Raw genomic sequence first — 17,319 nt, forward strand, 5'->3', positions numbered from 1 at the left:
CCACTTACGGCAAACCTCAGAGTAGGTAAGTGTTGCCCTGGGGGTGTTATTGTAAGTCAGACTCTAACAGGAGCTAGGGAATGAGCAAAAAGAGGGTATATTAATTTCCTACAGCTGTTGTAACAAATGACAACAAACCTGGTGACTTAAAGCAGCAGAAATCTATTCTGTCACAGTTCTAGAGGTCAGAAGTCCAAAATCAGCTTCACTGGGCTGAAATCAAGGTGTAGGCAGTGCTCTGCTTCCTCCGGAGGCTCTAGGGGAGAATCTGTCCCTTGCCTCTTTCAGAAGCTGCCAACATCCCTTGACTTGTGGCTGTATCCCTCCAATCTCTGCCTGCACCTTCCTATTGCCGCCTTCTCTCTGTGTCTGATCTCCCTTTGCCTCCTCCTTATAAAGATCCAGGTGACTGCATTTAGGGACCACCTGGATGGTAGAGGATACTCTCACCTCAGGAGCCTTAATTAAATAACATTTGAGAAGACTCTTTTTCCGATAACAGACTACAGGTTCCAGGGATTAGTACATGATATCTTTGGGGAACATTATTCAGCTTTCCACAGAGACAAATGATTTTCCCCTTTGCAGACTCAAAGTGCTTAGACTTCGAGGAACTTGGTTTGCTTACAGACACACCTCATGAATAAATAGCTTCCAAACTTATGGCCCGTTTAAAAGAAGCCAAGAGCTGCTGTCTGGAAGGGGCTAATTCAGGTCAGTCTAATGCCACTGGACAGGCAGGTATGATAACATTCCCAGCTCTCAGTATGAAAATAAACAATACTTATTGAAGAGCTAATTAAGTAAGTAGAAAAGCTGGTTGGAGTTCCAGGCAAGTCAGCGGTGGCAGCCAATTCCTATTATCTGGCTCTGTTTTGGATGGGTTTTGGTTTACTTCTGGGGGAGCAGGTGTGGTCAGCTCGCCTGGCATTCACTCTTCTGTGTCCAGCAGTAGCTCTTGCCAACTGTTTCATCAGGAGGATCACAAAGGACCAAGGTGGTCACCTGGAGGAGGGCTGAGGTGGTATTAAGAGAGAGGAACAACTCCAGAGTAGGTCGCATCATGCAAAGTCAGAAAGCAGGGACTTCATCAACTTCAGTGGTAGAGCTTGGGGTGAAGACTCTTCCTGGCTCCTCTATCCCTACTTTATATTTCTTTCCTATAGTCTCAGGAGAGATTGCCTATAAAGGTTTGATTTGAAGTTCCTGACTATGTTTTAATCAGTGTGCCTACTTGATTGTGACTTACTAGCCTAAACCACAGACATGAGAAACTTACTTTTCTAGTGATTCTTTTCTAATCCAGATAGCTGGAGAAGTTGGATTAAAGGAAGAACCTTAAACTTTTGTTATATAGAGGCTAGGAGTAATAGTAACTGAGTGTGCAGACCCTCAAGCTAGACTTACCTACATTTTCTTCTGGCTCCACTACATAATAGCTGTGTGACCTAAGGCAGATATTAAAATTACTGATCCATAGTTTCCTCTTCTGTGAAATGAGGATAATAGTAACCTGCCATTACAGTGTGCCAGGAACTATTCTAAGTACATTATATGTACCTAATCTTCTAATTATCACAGCAACCCTATGAGATACGTGCACTTTTGTTACCCTCCTTCAAAAGTGAGGAAGTCAAGGTGCAGAAAGTTTGAGTAATGTGTCCAGGTAACTTGGTAAGGAAGAGCAAAGCAAGGATTTGAACCCCAGATAGCTTGGCTTCTTCAAATGTGCTCTTAACCATAGTTGATGCTACATCTCATGCCTCAGGTGGCTGTGAGGATAAAATAAGGTGAATGTCCACCCCCACCTGTCCTTGGAAAGTTTTGGGTTACATCTGTTGCTCAGGCCCTATTATTGATAGTGCCCCATTCCCCTCTCAAAAGTAATGTCATGTCTTGGTTTAGATATTTGTCATGTGAGGATTAAATAATTATATGTAAACTACCAAGGACAATACCTGGTCCACAAGAAACCCTCCATGAAGGTTAACTGTTGGTATTGTACTACTGCCATCACCACCGACAGTCATCCCAAGTCTGAAAGGCTTAGAGCTAGTGGGTTAACTCAGGTTCTGCAAATGCATATGATGGGGGCCGCCATTCCCCATTGTCACACCCATTGTAGACATCACTTAGTGGACACAGCTGGACACAGAATGACAGTTTTACTGCTTCATGCCCCAGGTACCCACTCCTAATTGATCAAACTGGATCTGTAATTAAAATTACAAGCCATTCCTAGTTTCACTGAATGTAAGAATGCAAGATCTCAGTGTTTGGAGAATTTGAATTTAAGCTGAACTTTGTGGGTTCTCCACTTACATCAAAACTTCTTTGATTCCTGGGAGTGATAATGAATTTTGGATCTTTTAGACATTCTATATCTCTTTTTTTCCAGTATTCCTCTCTGCCTATTTCTCCATAATTTCTACCTCTAGAAGAATTTTAATTCATAGTCGTTTCCTATTCCCTGTCTATAATTTGGTATCTTATAATAAAATACCATGGAAATAATATAGACATGGACATAATGTAAATGAAGAGGAGTGAGTCATAATAGGAATTATAATTGAAACCTAAGATCCAAGACTCAGAAAAGCTGTCTTCAAATGTGATTTGTATAACTGGTAGTGAAATTCATGTCAGGTTGGTTTTGCATGGCATAAGGGACATCTAGTGGTTATCTAGGTCTCTACAGATTTACTAAAGGCAATGTAAAGTTACAGGTTTAAGTATGGAGGCTGAGTACCATCACCTTGAAAGAGAGCCCCAAGAAAAGAAGGGCGCCCTTTTTTGTTGCATGACTATTTTGAAGTTAACAAAGGGTAAAGAAACCTGTTCAGAAAAAAATCAATTTGAGTCCTAGCATTTCTATCTATATTATTGTTAGTTTGAACCCAACTCATTTTCTTTCCTACCAGGTTGGAAATGATTCTGTTATCAGTTACCTGCCAGCCTGGCACATTTTTGCTATCACTTTTCCTACCTCTTCTGCTGATTGCAGAGGGGCTCTTTGGACCACCTTGAAGAGCCATCTGATTAGAGGCTTCATATAGGCTAGAAGCAGAGCAGCTTAGCAGGCCAGGGCAAGAGAATAGTTTGTAATTGCTTCTGACCGGCAGATATCCTTATTTGCAAGTTGCTTCTCCATCAGGAAGCCATACACCTCTAGTCCATGTGTATTTTGTGTAAATGAATGGGCTTCACATTATAGGAAGTTAAACTGGAAAGCACCTGTGTGAACTTGCCTTCTTAGCCACAGAGAATATTCCTGAACTTGCCTATTGATCTGCACCTCTTGGTCTCATCCGTCACTATCCATGGTTGTGAACTCACTGCTTGTGTCTTCTGGGCTGCATGGAATACTTACCTCATATGTTCCTATTGTTTCCAGCTAATTGTGTTAGACTTCTTGAAGGTTCTGTTTCATGGAGTCTTTTTATAGTATTTCTCCCTATTCTTCTGCCTTTGGGCTTTTTATATAATCTCTTTCTCCCAAAGCCATTTGGCATTTCTGTTGTAACGTATCTTCTTTCAGGGTAGCTGGTGGCAGAATGCTTCATTGTTAGGTATTTATTCTTGCTATTTGACCCTGAATACGGAGAATAAAGGCTCTGAGGTACTGTTTCAAAATATCCATGTGTTTTCTATGACATTCCAAGCTACATTGTCATAAAGAGGTGGGCAGTATTCCCTTAGCATACTCCAGAGCGGGAGGCAGTGTTGGTGCTGAGTTTTGTTATCCTATCTCTTCGAGTATCTTGCTAGAATTTATGATTGATTTTTTTGCTCCTTCTTCTGTTGGTGTTTTGTCAAGATGCATAAACTAGTGACAGATGCCACTCATGGGTACAGAACTTTCTATATGAATAAACTTAAAATGCAAGCACATTTCCTAAGCATGCCCACTAGTGAAAACCAAATATTTAGTGATTCTATCAAATTCTTTTTAACTGTGATACTTTAGCTTTCTCTCTTCTCATCTTATCACTTATCAAGCAGAAGGAATATAGAGGCTTCTTTCTGCAGTATAGTCCTCACTGATTTAGAGGCATCAGGAAATAGTCTTTGGGATTTTCTTGCCTGTCTTCCTTCTCATTCTTTCACATCTTCCCGCAAATATGTACTGACTTTGTGTCAGGCACTGGGAAACTCAGAAAAAAGGTACAGTTTCCTCCACTTGAGCAGCTCCCAGTCTACTGGGGTAAACAGATGCAGCACAGCATGATAAATTCCATGGCAGCAGTTACAACATGGAGCCCTGGGAGCAGAGAGGAGGAAATCAGATGTAGGTAGGAGTAGAGTGAGTAAGAGTGTTGGAGAAGGCTTCCCAAAAGATTTGGTACGCAAACTATGCCTCAGATGGCAAACGGTTATTCCCATAGAAAATCCGGGTAAGGCTTATCCCGGGGAGAATTTACCGGATGAACTGCAGAACTTGACAGTGAGGTGGGGGCTAGATCAGGAAAAGTCTATTATGTAATGGGTGAAAGTTTGCATTTGATTCTGAAGTTGATAGAGAATCATTGAAGGGTTTAAGTGGGGAATGACATGTTATCCTCAGGGAAAATAGTGAGATGATTAGAGTCATTTCTAGTCTTTGGAATAAAAATAACACTAGATTCCTAGCGAATCAGGAAGGCACCTTTTACATTTTGTCACCTTTCCAATCAGACTGTTAAAGGCTTCCTTTCTACTCTAATGGCTCCTTTTTTTTTCGATTGCATAATGTCTATATTTTTAGAGCTTTTCATAATCAGGTACCACCTACTCATCTGATCTTTGTTCTTCTGCTGTGTGACATGTAACTTTCACTCTAGTCAGGTTGGTGCCCTCATCAAGTATTCTAAGAAGGAAATGTAGGCATTCACTGGGTAGGTCTGTTTAGTACATAAGTAAATACAAGAAGTTTGAGAGTACGTTTTATTGAACCTCTACTGTGTGCCAGGCACTTTGTTACAAACACTGGGCATGCATTGACTACCACATAAGAAACACACAGCCTCTGTGTTTATGAAGCTTACAGTCTAGAGGACCATAACAGTGCTGTTCTTGGAAAGCAGAAGGAAGAGGAAAACGATCTAAGTTTCTGATCACTGGCTCTTGCACATTCAGTAATTAGAGTGACAGATATGTCTCACTACAATTCTGATATAAAATATATCCCCCCTCTAAGCATTTTCCAACATTTTCTAAACATGTTAGTGGCAGGGATCACACCTCATGTTCCTTTGTATGCCCTGTGGTCTAGAGCTAAAATAGAGTGGTTATTTAACACATTTACATGGATTTTGTTTCCAATATCTTAGTGTAGCTAGTTAATTTACATTCAGTTGACTTTATGTTAGAGGATAACAAGGATGGAGAATAGGTTCATCTCAAGTTATATTTCTCAGTGACTGGTGGTAACTTCCTAGAGAAGAATTCTGAGACTACAGTCAGGTTGAATGGGAAAGGGGGTAGAATAGAATGACATCAATTAACAATGAATGTCACCTGTGAGGAAGGAAGAGCAGAGACACATACTTGCCAACATGGCTCTTGAACATGGGAGGGTTTGATATCCAGGTGTGGCTAAAAAGGTCATCTGGTGAACTTTTCTAGTTCATCTAGAAACTTTTCCGTCACTATCTATTGACGATGTCTTGCAGAGCTCTGGCCCATTACATGCAAGTTCATGTCTTATATCTCTGCCTGGGTTTATTTATGTCAAGTCTGTAGTCTGTCTATGCCAAGTTCTTCCTTCATTAATTTAGTAGAAGCTTAGTACATGCTGTGAGGATGATAAAGCCTGAATCAGCAAATCTTCCCTCTCGCAATAATTTTTTTTCATGGGATACTTGAACATATGGTGGCCTGTTCCTGATCAGCATTTTTAACTGAATAAAGTCCTCAAAAGCTCTCTTCCTTGAATAAAATTGAGACCTTCCCTGTGATTGTGTTAAGGGTTAGAAATCTTTCTCAACTTCTTAGTGTCTCCATCTGTAACCATGCATCAACCTATATAATTACTTCCATTTCACAAAAAAGCCATCGGACAAATATTTGTCTAATTCTTGATCACAAGTGGTAATGAATTGCATTATTAGCAAACACCCATGGCTTTTTGATTTGTGAGGGCAGAGTAACCGGCCCACAGCTTTCTCTCTCTCTGGTTGAATTGCCTATATGTCCAGGTGACTGGATGCTGTTTTCAAAATGAGGAAGGGACTGAGGACTTTGGTGATTTAACATCAGTTTGCCTGGATTTTTTTTTTTTTTCCTGTCACTCCAGCTTGTCTTATGTCCCTTTTATCTTTTCCTGGCCACTTTCTTACAAATGGGACCATGGATTAGAGATTATATACACTGGTGGTCCCTCATGAGATCCAGCTTGCAGCTATGTTTTCTTTTACCCACAGAGTGTTGGATCACTCAGCATTAAAAAAAAATTTGATTTACAGTTGACATTCTGCTACTGTCTTAGCAAGTCTGAAACTCAGTTCCCATTTTCTATTTCTTGTGCTTAGTTTTTATCTTTGGTGGATCTTCACCGCTGTTAACAGAATATAAAGCATGAAAATGGTGGCATCCATGGTATGTAGCAATTGGGGCTTTGGGCCTCAGGTTTGATGTCAGCTCCAGCTCAGCAGGCAGAGTTAGTTCACTGACCCCTGTTAGCAAGACCATAGATGCAGATGTGGCCCCGGCCATGCCAAATACTGGCTGTTCTGACTTTGGACGCTCAGAGGACCATCTGCTATCACATTTGTGTTTGGACTTCACTGTTGGGGTTTGGTCAGTAGTACATTCTGATAGAAAACGTGAATGATAATGAATCTTAAATCTGTGCATGTATATGCTCTGTGTGTGTGTGTGTGTGTGTGTGTGTGAGAGAGAGAGAGAGAGAGAGAGAGAGAGAGAGAAAGGGAGAGAGTGGGGGGAGAGAGAGAGAGGGAGGAAGAGTGAGAGAAATAAGGAATGCCCACCATTTGTAATATATATAAATGCCACATTAGTCAATTACATATATTATGTAGATATTTATTTTTATTTTTACTTTAGCATTAGTTAAATCTAGTCTGTTACTAGTTTGATCCCTGTCTCTTGAGCTGACAGGCACCTTAGAACTTATCCTCAGAGGAAATCTTTTCTCCCAGTGGCTTGATGCCAGGCTTTTCTGTCTGTTGATTTAGCTCTGGCTTTTCACAGAAAAATGACAACATTAATAGTGATAACTACCATTTGTTGAGTGCTTATGAAGTTCCAGGAACTGTGTCAAGTATTTCTATATACAACGATATCTTATTTGTTTTGTTTTTGTTTTTTTAACAATACTGTGAAGTGAGACGTGTTATCCACATTTCTACAGTGAAAGACTCTGAGGTAGAGACATATTAATGATTTTATCCAAGGTCCCATAGCCGCCATGGATGGATCAGGACTCAACCCTGGCCGGAGAGATTGCGAAACCCATGATATGAACCACTGCGTTGCCACTTGAGTCCGACATACAATTTAATGCAGACATGAGCATTTATTAAGCACCTGTACAACCAGGTGCTATTTGCAATTTTAAAAGGTGCATATTTTTTTGCTGATAGGTGTTTGAGGTCTGTTGAAGAGATAAGACCTGTGCTTATTTAAGGATTATGAGGTTGCATGTTTTGAGTGACAAATGAGTGGAGCAGTCTGTTCATAGGAGAGGAATTCACAGCAGACCAGAGATATCAGTTGCCTGAAGGACAGAGGGGAAGTAGGGTAGAGAAGGTAGGATGTGGCAACCCCGGAAGCAAGATTCTTTCACAGTGCTGCTTCTTTATGTTTTTACCCTGAGTAGAAATGTTACCCAGTAATAAGATTAGCTTGAACGTTTATCTAGAAGCAGCACTATCCTGGAAGCCGTAGAGAAAAAGCTCATTTTATCATTGTCTATTGTCAATGGATTAAATGCAGTGGGGGGATAAATACATCTTTGTCTTTTGCTTGCCCTATGTACACTGCTCCACACATAGGTATAAAGTTGAAAGGCTTTACTGGGATGTGTAATCAACACTGTTCCATATCAAGGCACCCTGACACTGGCTTCTCACCGTTCTGTTTTGTTTAGTCTAGACACTTCAGAGAATGTCCCCTAGCATCCTGAATTTCAAACATCATCCACTGACCTGGATCAGAGCAGTGGTGCTCAGGCATCAAGTCATGGACCTATAAATGATGGTCTGATAAGCTGACCTAGTGGTTTTTATAGAAATTGTCCTACATATAGACCCACAGAGGATTGAAGATGCTTTTTAAAAACAAGGGAACAAAAGCCAGGTGATACTCTCCTATTCCTGCACAGGATAAAAAGTACCAAAAGGCCATCTGGGCACTGCAGGGCACATGCCCACATTCCCTCATTCCTTCTAGTTTCCTTGCTGGAGTGCAGAGGGCTGTGGCATATATAGCAGAGGGCATGAAAGCCTGTTCTCAGGAAGCTGAAAATAGAGTGGCCTAGGAAAAGATGCAAGAGAGAGAAGTACATCTGTGAGCTGGGACTGTCTCTACTCCTTAGATTTATTCTCATGGACCTGCCATATAACTCAAGTGCCATGGAAGAGTTTAATGTAAAAGACACATCATGTAAGTTTGAAGAGTTACTCCTTTTCCAATCAGGGCAGGTGGTTTGGGCAATAGGAAAGCAGCCACACCACTAGTAGCCAGTATGAGGATTCTGAGTTTATCAAATGACAGGATCAACAGGATCAGAGCAGCCAGAGAGGACCTGAAGTGGGTTTATATATATATATATATATATATATATATCCTGGTGAAAGGATGCCAGGAGAGGAGAGAAAAGCATGGTAGCCTGGAAAACGTGGTGAGCAAAGATGCAGAAGCCTTCACAGTTGAGCTCAGACAGAGGCCTCTGAAGTGACTCCTGAGTGGGGAACGGTGGGATCTACCAGGGGTGAAGGGCTTTGCACTTCTGGGCGGAGTTGAGTGTGGTTTTGTGATTGATGAAGGGGTTTTTGCTTTATGGGTAAGCATGGGCCACAGGAGAGCCTAGAAACTGCCACTCCTAGAGCATTGTCCCATCTTGTGCAGTCAGAGAGATCTGGGTTTGAGTTCCAGTTACGCCCTCTAATGCTGCCTATTTCACTTGTTATTGTCTGACGCATAGCAGATGCTCACAAGACGCAAACTGTTTTTGTTACATTGTTCCTGCTTTCATGTCTTGCCTTACTCCTGATACTGCTCCTTTGTGCTTTTGTAGCAGAGATTGTGGAGATTGTGGAGGTATAGAAGTACAGCTTTTCTGAGAGAGTGTGTCTCAACTCTGAGACTCTGTCCTCAACTATTTTACTGTCTGGCCTCCCAGGCATGAGCTGCATTGTGGTCCACGTGGCCATCTTTACAAACCCACGTGTGGGGTAGTCAGACCAGCTTGTCATTGTTTGTGACTCTGTCTCTCTTTGGCTGTGTCACATCTTCCCTCATGGGGAACCACTTCCACTTGTCTTTAATTGCTCTTCGTTGGGGCAGCTTGTCAGCTAAGGCTGCTCTCTGTCACTCGATGCCACATTTCTTCCTAGTTTAGTCATCAGTTGGGGTCTTTCCTTTAGCTGCAAGTCTGGTTTCACAGAGAACACTGTACCAGATACTAATTTGCCTTGTAAGGGGGTCCAGCAGGGTTTCTTACCTCCATGCCCTACCCGAGGCACTGGTACACTTTTGTGTGGCTGTGGCCCTGGCCATGGTCCTATACCAGGCAGGTAGGGAAGGCGAGGATGCCAGCCATGGAACTTCTCAGTTGAGGACCACAAGGCTACAAGACCCCTGTCCTCCTGTCCCTTTCTTCTCAGCAGAACTTCAGTTCAGACCCCTGTCAGTTTCTAACAGTACCCCAACACCACTGGAGACCAGGGTATACTATTATTTCTTCCGAGGTTGATCCACTAGTTTAGAATTTTCTGTATTGTACCATGTATAACATCCCCCTCAATCCTGATAACAGCCTTGGAAGGGAAAGGGGAGCCATTCCTAGAATAGGTTTTGAGGTTCCTGCCTTTGGAAATGGGACTCAGAGAGGTTATCCAGCTGTCTGTGAGAAAGGTGAGGCAACTCCATATGAATAGACAAATAATTTCCAGGCCATGGAGTAGGTAGAGAGCTCACCTTCAGAGAGCTTTTGAGAGAAGTCTTGTTATCATTGGCCAGTTTGTGGCCCTGATTCTCCTGTCTGTCTCTCTGGAAACCTGGATTCTAGTTATTCACCTTGGGTCTTAGTCTCAGCTGTGTAACTTTCCCAGAGGAGAGCCCCTCTTCATGGTACCCTGCATCCCTTTAAAAGGCTTTTTTCTTTTTTCTCTTCTGCCACCTGTAGGGGTGCCTGAGTTCCTTTTCCATTTATTATTCAATGGAACCAAGCCTCAGTCTCCCCCTCCCCCCTCCATCACAGGATGAGCTGTTGTTATATATTAACAATTAATCTTAACATGGAGCTGTAGTCATAGGCATTTACTCCAATGCAGAGAAAGCCAAAGTTTTTTTTATGACAGATCTCACATGCCCAGGCGCAATAGGTGGGGTTAGAAAGGAGAATCTGCCAGTCATTAAACTTTGTTTCTTTTTCTGGTTCACTCCAGTCATTGATAGCCTAAGGATCTTGCAGTGTTTCCCCTGTTCACATGGTCAGTGCAGTAGTGCTAAGATGAGAAATTCAGCTTTTGAATTAGGAAGCTGGATGTGCATGATTTTCCATGTAATGGTAAAGATGAGCTTCACAGGTTCTGCTAGTGAGACCTCACTCTGAGTGTCCACGGTGGCAAAACACATGGATGTGAGAGCCCAACTCCCTGGGTTCAAGTCCTGGTCTGCCAGTTACCAGCTATTGTGACTGTGAACTGGTTCCTTAACTACTTTCCACATCTGTTGACATCTGTAAAAAGAGGGGAATGATGGTAGGTATCTCAAATGGGTGTTACTGGGATCTAATGGGATGGCTATTGACTATGGCTATGCTCATTGTCAAGGTCATATAATATGTGAGGCATTTTCAATTCTTTGTCATTAGTTGTATATTAAAAGGGAAACAGTTCTGGTGTTAGAGATTAAATGATGTACTGGAATGACCCATCTAATTACCTTTTCATCACTGAGATAAATTGTAAGACTTATTCTAGTACTTAAGTCCATTTTTTACTGAAAATGAAGATGATGTTACAACCTTTTTTAGACTGTGGAAAGGATGAAATTTGATTTACAGCTACAACAACTACCACCAAAGTACCTGAGATTTTTATGTTCCTACTCTGTGCCATTCTAAGTGCTTTACATGTATGTACTGACTCATTTCATCCTTGAAAAATAATTTACCCCTGTATTCCCATTTTCAGAGGAGAAAAGAGACCCAGGTAAGTTCAACAACTTTGCCAAGGTCACACAGCTTGTAGGTAGTAGATGTAGGACTTTAGCCTAAATCCGGATCCTGACTTAGAATTTGAATAGGATAATGTAAAGGACATAGCAACGTGATTGCCATAATCAATACTGCAATGTTAGCCCCTTTCCCTTTAATTTTTTTTCTTGTTTATTGGGTAAATGTGATGTTACTTAGAGATCACAGGACCAAGACCCATCCCAGGGCACTGCAATCAAAATTCAGTTCCAGTAACAACAACACCTCTTTGAAATTCTAATTTTGGGAAATAGCATTAATCCCTGCTTTTACGTGGATTACACCAGATTTTTAAAGTCATAATAGTTTTTTTTTTTTTTGAATATTGTAGGGTGTTTCATTCTCCCACCATTGTGTGTATACAGGGTGTACAAAATGTGCACAAAACACAGATTTCATTCCCCACCAACTCTTAACACATCTCCATGGTGAAAAAAAATGAAACGATGCAATACGGTACAGTGAAAAGTCAGTCTCCCTCCATTCCTGAATATTAATCTGACAGATCCACTCACCAGTGACAATTTTATAATTTTCTGTGTTTCCTTCCAAAGATGTTTTATGCATTTATGAGTGCATAATAGTTTTTATACTGAACACACACACACTTAACACAATGATAGTGCTCATATGTGTGTGCATATCCATATGCATAAACACATATCAAAAACACACACTCTTTTTTTTTTTTTCAACATTTTTTATTTTTATTTTTGGGACAGAGAGAGACAGAGCATGAACGGGGGAGGGGCAGAGAGAGAGGGAGACACAGAATCGGAAACAGGCTCCAGGCTCCGAGCCATCAGCCCAGAGCCTGACGCGGGGCTCGAACTCACGGACCGCGAGATCGTGACCTGGCTGAAGTCGGACGCTTAACCGACTGCGCCACCCAGGCGCCCCAAAACACACACTCTTAACACAATACTGTAGTACACTTTTATGCTCCTTGCTAATTTCACTTAACAATATTTCTTGGAGAGCATCCATGTCAAAACCAGAGCACTGCCTTGATTTTTGTTTATTATTATTAATTTTTTTTTTACTTTTGAGAAAGAGAGGAGGGGAAAAGGCAGAAGGAGAGAGAGAATCGGTACAGGGCTTGCCCACGACCATGAGATAATGACCTGAGCCAAGATCAAGAGTCGGACACTTAACTGACTGAGCCACCCACGAGGTCCCAGAGAACTACCTTGTTTTTAAGGACTGCATAATTGTCCATCATCAGGATGTGCCAGTCTGTTGTTATTGATGGCCATTCAGGTTGTTTCTGGCCTTTTACTACACTTCAGCAAATATCTTTGTATTTAAGTATTAGTATTTGTGCAACTCATACTCTATCGATTTCTCCTTGCAAGCTTATATCATATAACTTTCTGATATCACAAAAAATTGACCAGAAGGAGACAACACAAAAGTAATAAAATGGAAATGTGGGGACTTATTCAAGGCTTATGTGTATCCCAGAAGTCTCTTCAGTTGCTTTTTTACATGCTGTATCTCATGTTTCTCATATTGTTTGAGACATATTGTATCCTGAAGTCTTTTCTTGGGCCTTTTACCCAGGTGCCCAGTGAACAGTGGATGGTAACTGTTTGCAAGATTGATTCATATGGCACTTGTTTGGCTTTTGACAGGTTGTTTATAAGAATAATGACATCCGTCTGGAGCTGTCTCGCCTGGCCCGGATTGGGGACACCAAGATGAAGATCTATGGGGAAGTTGTATTCAAGTGTGAGAATGTGGCCACGCTGGACCCCATCAACTTCGAGACCCCAGAGGCGTACATCAGTTTGCCCAAGTGGAACACCAAACGCATGGGTTCCATCTCCTTTGACTTCCGCACCACTGAGCCCAACGGCCTGATCCTCTTCACTCACGGCAAGCCCCAAGAGAGGAAGGATGCTCGGAGCCAGAAGAACACCAAGGTGGACTTCTTTGCTGTGGAACTCCTCGATGGCAACCTCTACCTGCTGCTTGACATGGGCTCAGGCACCATCAAAGTGAAGGCCACTCAGAAGAAAGCCAACGATGGGGAATGGTACCATGTGGACATTCAGCGAGATGGCAGATCAGGTAGGAGAAGGTGGGATTGTGACTCGGAAAAGAGGAAAACTGCAGCATCTTAGTCTGTTTCATGGCTTTGTATTTTTTGTATTTTACAATTTTTATTTTATGTTTGTGCTTGCATGCATGTTGACTCTTGCTGTTCTCTTTAATGGTTGTTGTAAGATTATGTTTCTGAACAAGTTATCTGTCTCATCCCTTCCTCTCTCCCTTGTCACTCACCACACAGCTGTCTCTGTGAGAGCTTCAAGACCCTGGAGCCAAGGATGATTTTACAAGTAGCATTTCCACTGCTACCAAAGAGACTGTCATGTCACTGGTGTAATGTTCCCCCCCCCCCTTTTCTTCTTCTCCTTTTTCTCATCACCATAGAAACCGATTGTGACATCACAGATGCTGCATTATGTGATTACTCTGTAGGATAAGCCTCACTCTGTGAGAGTTTATGCAACGATACACCCTTCAATAATTGGCAAGAGTCATGTTGCAGGGAGAAATTAAGACAAGAAAGGAAAAAGCAAATTGATTTTTCCTGAAGTCATGTTCAATTTAAACCCTTCCTTTGGTGTGAGAGCCTATATTTCACTCTTTGCTCAGACCTCACTAACTCTCCCTTCCTCTTCATAACCTTTTACATTTGGTTTAAATGGCTTTGTTTGTTTCTGCAGCCGCAGATCAAACAAGCTAGCCCCAGGCAGTACATAGCTACTGTGGAATTATAACAAAGAGAGGGAGGGAAAACACACACACACACACACACACACACACACACACACACACACACACACACGCAGGCACGCGCGCGCGCATATAGAGAGTCTGGAGCTTTTGAATGCCTGAACGGTTTGCATAGCTTTCTATGGACCATGTGGCAATGAAGGTCACATTCTGTGCCACCAGAAAGGACATTTCACCCGGAGTGGTAACTAGAGCATTTGGATTTCACAGTTATTTCCTGATTCTCCATTTAGAGAATTATACTCAGGAAGGGTCTTGGCTTTATTTGCTGTATTTTTAAGGATTCTCCCTCCTTGTAAACACAGAAAGTCTTTCATCTGGGAATTTTTTTGTAGGCACACTTGGCCAATAATAGAAAACAATAGATTCCCTCAAAAGGCTGCAGCCAGGAATGAGCTTTTCTGTATAATTCCCTAGCCAGAGAGATGACAGAGATGAGCAATATTACCCTTAGGAGGAGCTGGATGGGTTCCGTTCAGAGGGCAGACGGGTGGCAGATTGCAGCCCTGGATGGTTTAGTGCCCAGCAGGATGCTTTATTGATTGTCTGAAATCTAATCAGAACCAAGAGGCTTCAAATTAAATGTGCTTGTTGAGTAAGAATGAACAGTTTGTGCTTTTTTAACAGAAAAAGACACAAAAAAAACTAATTTCTCTGGAGGGAAGATCTTTTTCTCTCTCTTTCTAAATTTATCCATAAAACGTCAGCAGGGGCAGAGCAAAAAAACTATCCTAAAATTATAAGGGAGGGGTGCCTGGGTGGCTCAGTCGGTTGAGCATCCGACTTGGTTTTGGCTGGTGTCGTGATCTCATGGTTTCGTGAGTCCGAGTCCTGTGTTGGGTTCCATGCCGACAGTGCGGAGCCTGCTTGGCATTCTCTGTCTCCCTCTCTTTCTGCTCCTGCCCCCACTCATGCTGTCTGTCTGTCTGTCTGTCTGTCTCTCAAAAGAAATAAATAAATAAACTTAAAAAAAATTAAAATTATAAGGGAAACACTTCTCTTGGTTTCAGGACTATGTGTTCTGGGTCTCTGGAGTTCTACTGTGGTTGATGGGTGTCATGATTGGTTAATCTAGACCTGACATAGCTTAAAGGTTACTTATCTGTGTCACAGGCAGGTGAGAACACCTAAGCTTGCCATATGTTTACTTCTGTTTATTCTCAGCACTAATTGCTTTTCCAGTGATGTAGTTATTTTGTTAGATCCATCAGTGGACGTATCTGACAAATATATCTGGATTTCAGAAGCCTTGAATTTCTTTTCTGGGAGCCATAGAATTGGCCAATACTGATAAATTTGATCAAAGCCTATAATAGTTTACTGAGTAAACAAATAATTGTCCCATGAAAGCAGCATAACATAAAATTTTAATATGATCTATTAAACTTCATTTCTTCATGAGAGTGTTTTCTGGTATGTTTTTAGTTATGAACCTGTTCCAAAATGAATAGTTATGAAAACATCTGTATTTGCGAGTGTGGTGCCTCCTTCCCTGTTCATCCCGAAGAATGACATGGGAAAAGTATTATGATCACTCCCCAGTTAGGAGACTGATTCTTGAAACTGAATTATGTGCATTCAAAACAGTTGTGGTCACCCACTCAGAGGACGGATTTTCCTCAGGATGTATTTATGGCTCCAGCATTTAAATTGAGTCTGATGCTGTCCTTGTTTATCAATAACTGTTCCTCCAGGTTCAGGATCAAGCAGCTCTGTGGGCTTGTGGAGGGTAGAGAAAGCAAGTAGTGCAAGAGAACAGGAGATGCAAACCTCAACTTCCTCATTTGTGAAAGAGCGTACATATTAACTCCTACCTTGCTGGATTGTTCTGAGGATCAAGTCCAGATAAGCACATGCAGTACTTAAAATGGTGGCCAGGACGTAATTATTGTTCCATAGGTTTCTAAAAGATTAAAAACAAACAAACAAAACCCAGAAACACAAATCCGATTTTTCCAGGAGAAAACTTCTAGGATGGAGTAGAGGAATTTGCTGTTGGTGTAACCCACCCAGAGGCCTATTATGCTGGCTTTGTAACCTGGAGTGTACTTCTCATTCTTGATCTTATTTGGTCTTTTCGGCCCTTCAGACTCTTCCCTTGGTAGCCCAGGGGATTGAGACTCAGACAGAAGTGAAGGCTAGCTGATGGATGGCCGGCCTACTTATGCTGGTACCAATAAAGCACTTTAAGAATACTAAAGTTTTTACATTTCTGGCATGTTTAGATATCACCTTGATTGTATAGTTTAGGAAACTGGGCTGTAAAATGGCTCAGGGACTGGCTGGGGTCAGAAGGCCACTTAGGAGCAGAATGCCAGGTCTAAGTTCCCAGGCCAGGCTGTATGTATGTACCTTTCACAGTCACGTTGATGGATCCCCGACCCTCCTGCTACTGTGTTTGGTCTGCCTCTCTGATTTCATCTCCCGCTCACCCCTTGTGCCCTTCAACCCTAGCCGTACTCTGGCTTACCCCATGGCCTTTGCAGGTACCATTTCCCCTGCCTGGCATATTCTTCCCCTAGACTTGGTATGGTTGGGTCCATTTCAATATTGTGGTTTCAGCATATCTATCACCTGCCAGAGAGGCCTTCGCTGACAATACGTTTTATTTTTTTTATCTAAAAAAGTTTTTTAATGTTTGTTTATTTTTGACAGAGGCAGAGCATGAGTGGGGGAGGGGCAGAGAGAGAGGGAGACACAGAATCCAAAGCAGGCTCCAGGCTTTGAGCTGTCAGCACAGAGCCCAATGCGGGGCTCGAACTCACAGACCGCGAGATCATGACCTGAGCCGAAGTCGGACGCTGACCCGACTGAGCTCACAATACGTTTTAAATTAGACCCCATAGGCTGCTACCCCAGTGCCCACTTTGCTCTCCTCCTAGTACCTACCATTACCTAATTTCTCTTGTTTGTTGAGTGATGTATTTACCTTCTGTCCTCTGCTCTGGACTATATGCACTAGAAGGACAGAGACATACCTGTCAAGTTCATCTCTGTGCCTACAAGAATGCCAGAAACACACAGGTGGGCAATACATATCTGTTAAATGAATAAACAAACACGTCCCGGGTAAAAGTTCTCAAAGGCAATGCTCC

At 42.1% G+C, this 17,319-nt stretch overlaps 1 protein-coding gene across 32 annotated transcripts in view; it reads left to right on the plus strand.

Moving 5' to 3' along the window:
* Positions 1 to 17,319, plus strand: part of NRXN3 (neurexin 3) — a 1,582,316-nt gene that overhangs the window by 502,157 nt on the left and 1,062,840 nt on the right. For all 32 annotated transcript variants that reach the window (XR_009264656.1, XR_009264657.1, XM_058739879.1 and 29 more), the window contains one exon: positions 13,057 to 13,495. Coding sequence is in view for 30 of the 32 variants with exons in the window: in XM_058739879.1 (XP_058595862.1) it covers positions 13,057 to 13,495 (439 nt within the window). In the remaining 2 variants the exon portion in view is untranslated. The remainder of the gene's footprint in view (positions 1 to 13,056; positions 13,496 to 17,319) is intronic.

The sequence above is a fragment of the Neofelis nebulosa genome, chromosome 7 (assembly GCF_028018385.1).
Source record: "Neofelis nebulosa isolate mNeoNeb1 chromosome 7, mNeoNeb1.pri, whole genome shotgun sequence".
Lineage (NCBI taxonomy): Eukaryota > Metazoa > Chordata > Mammalia > Carnivora > Felidae > Neofelis > Neofelis nebulosa.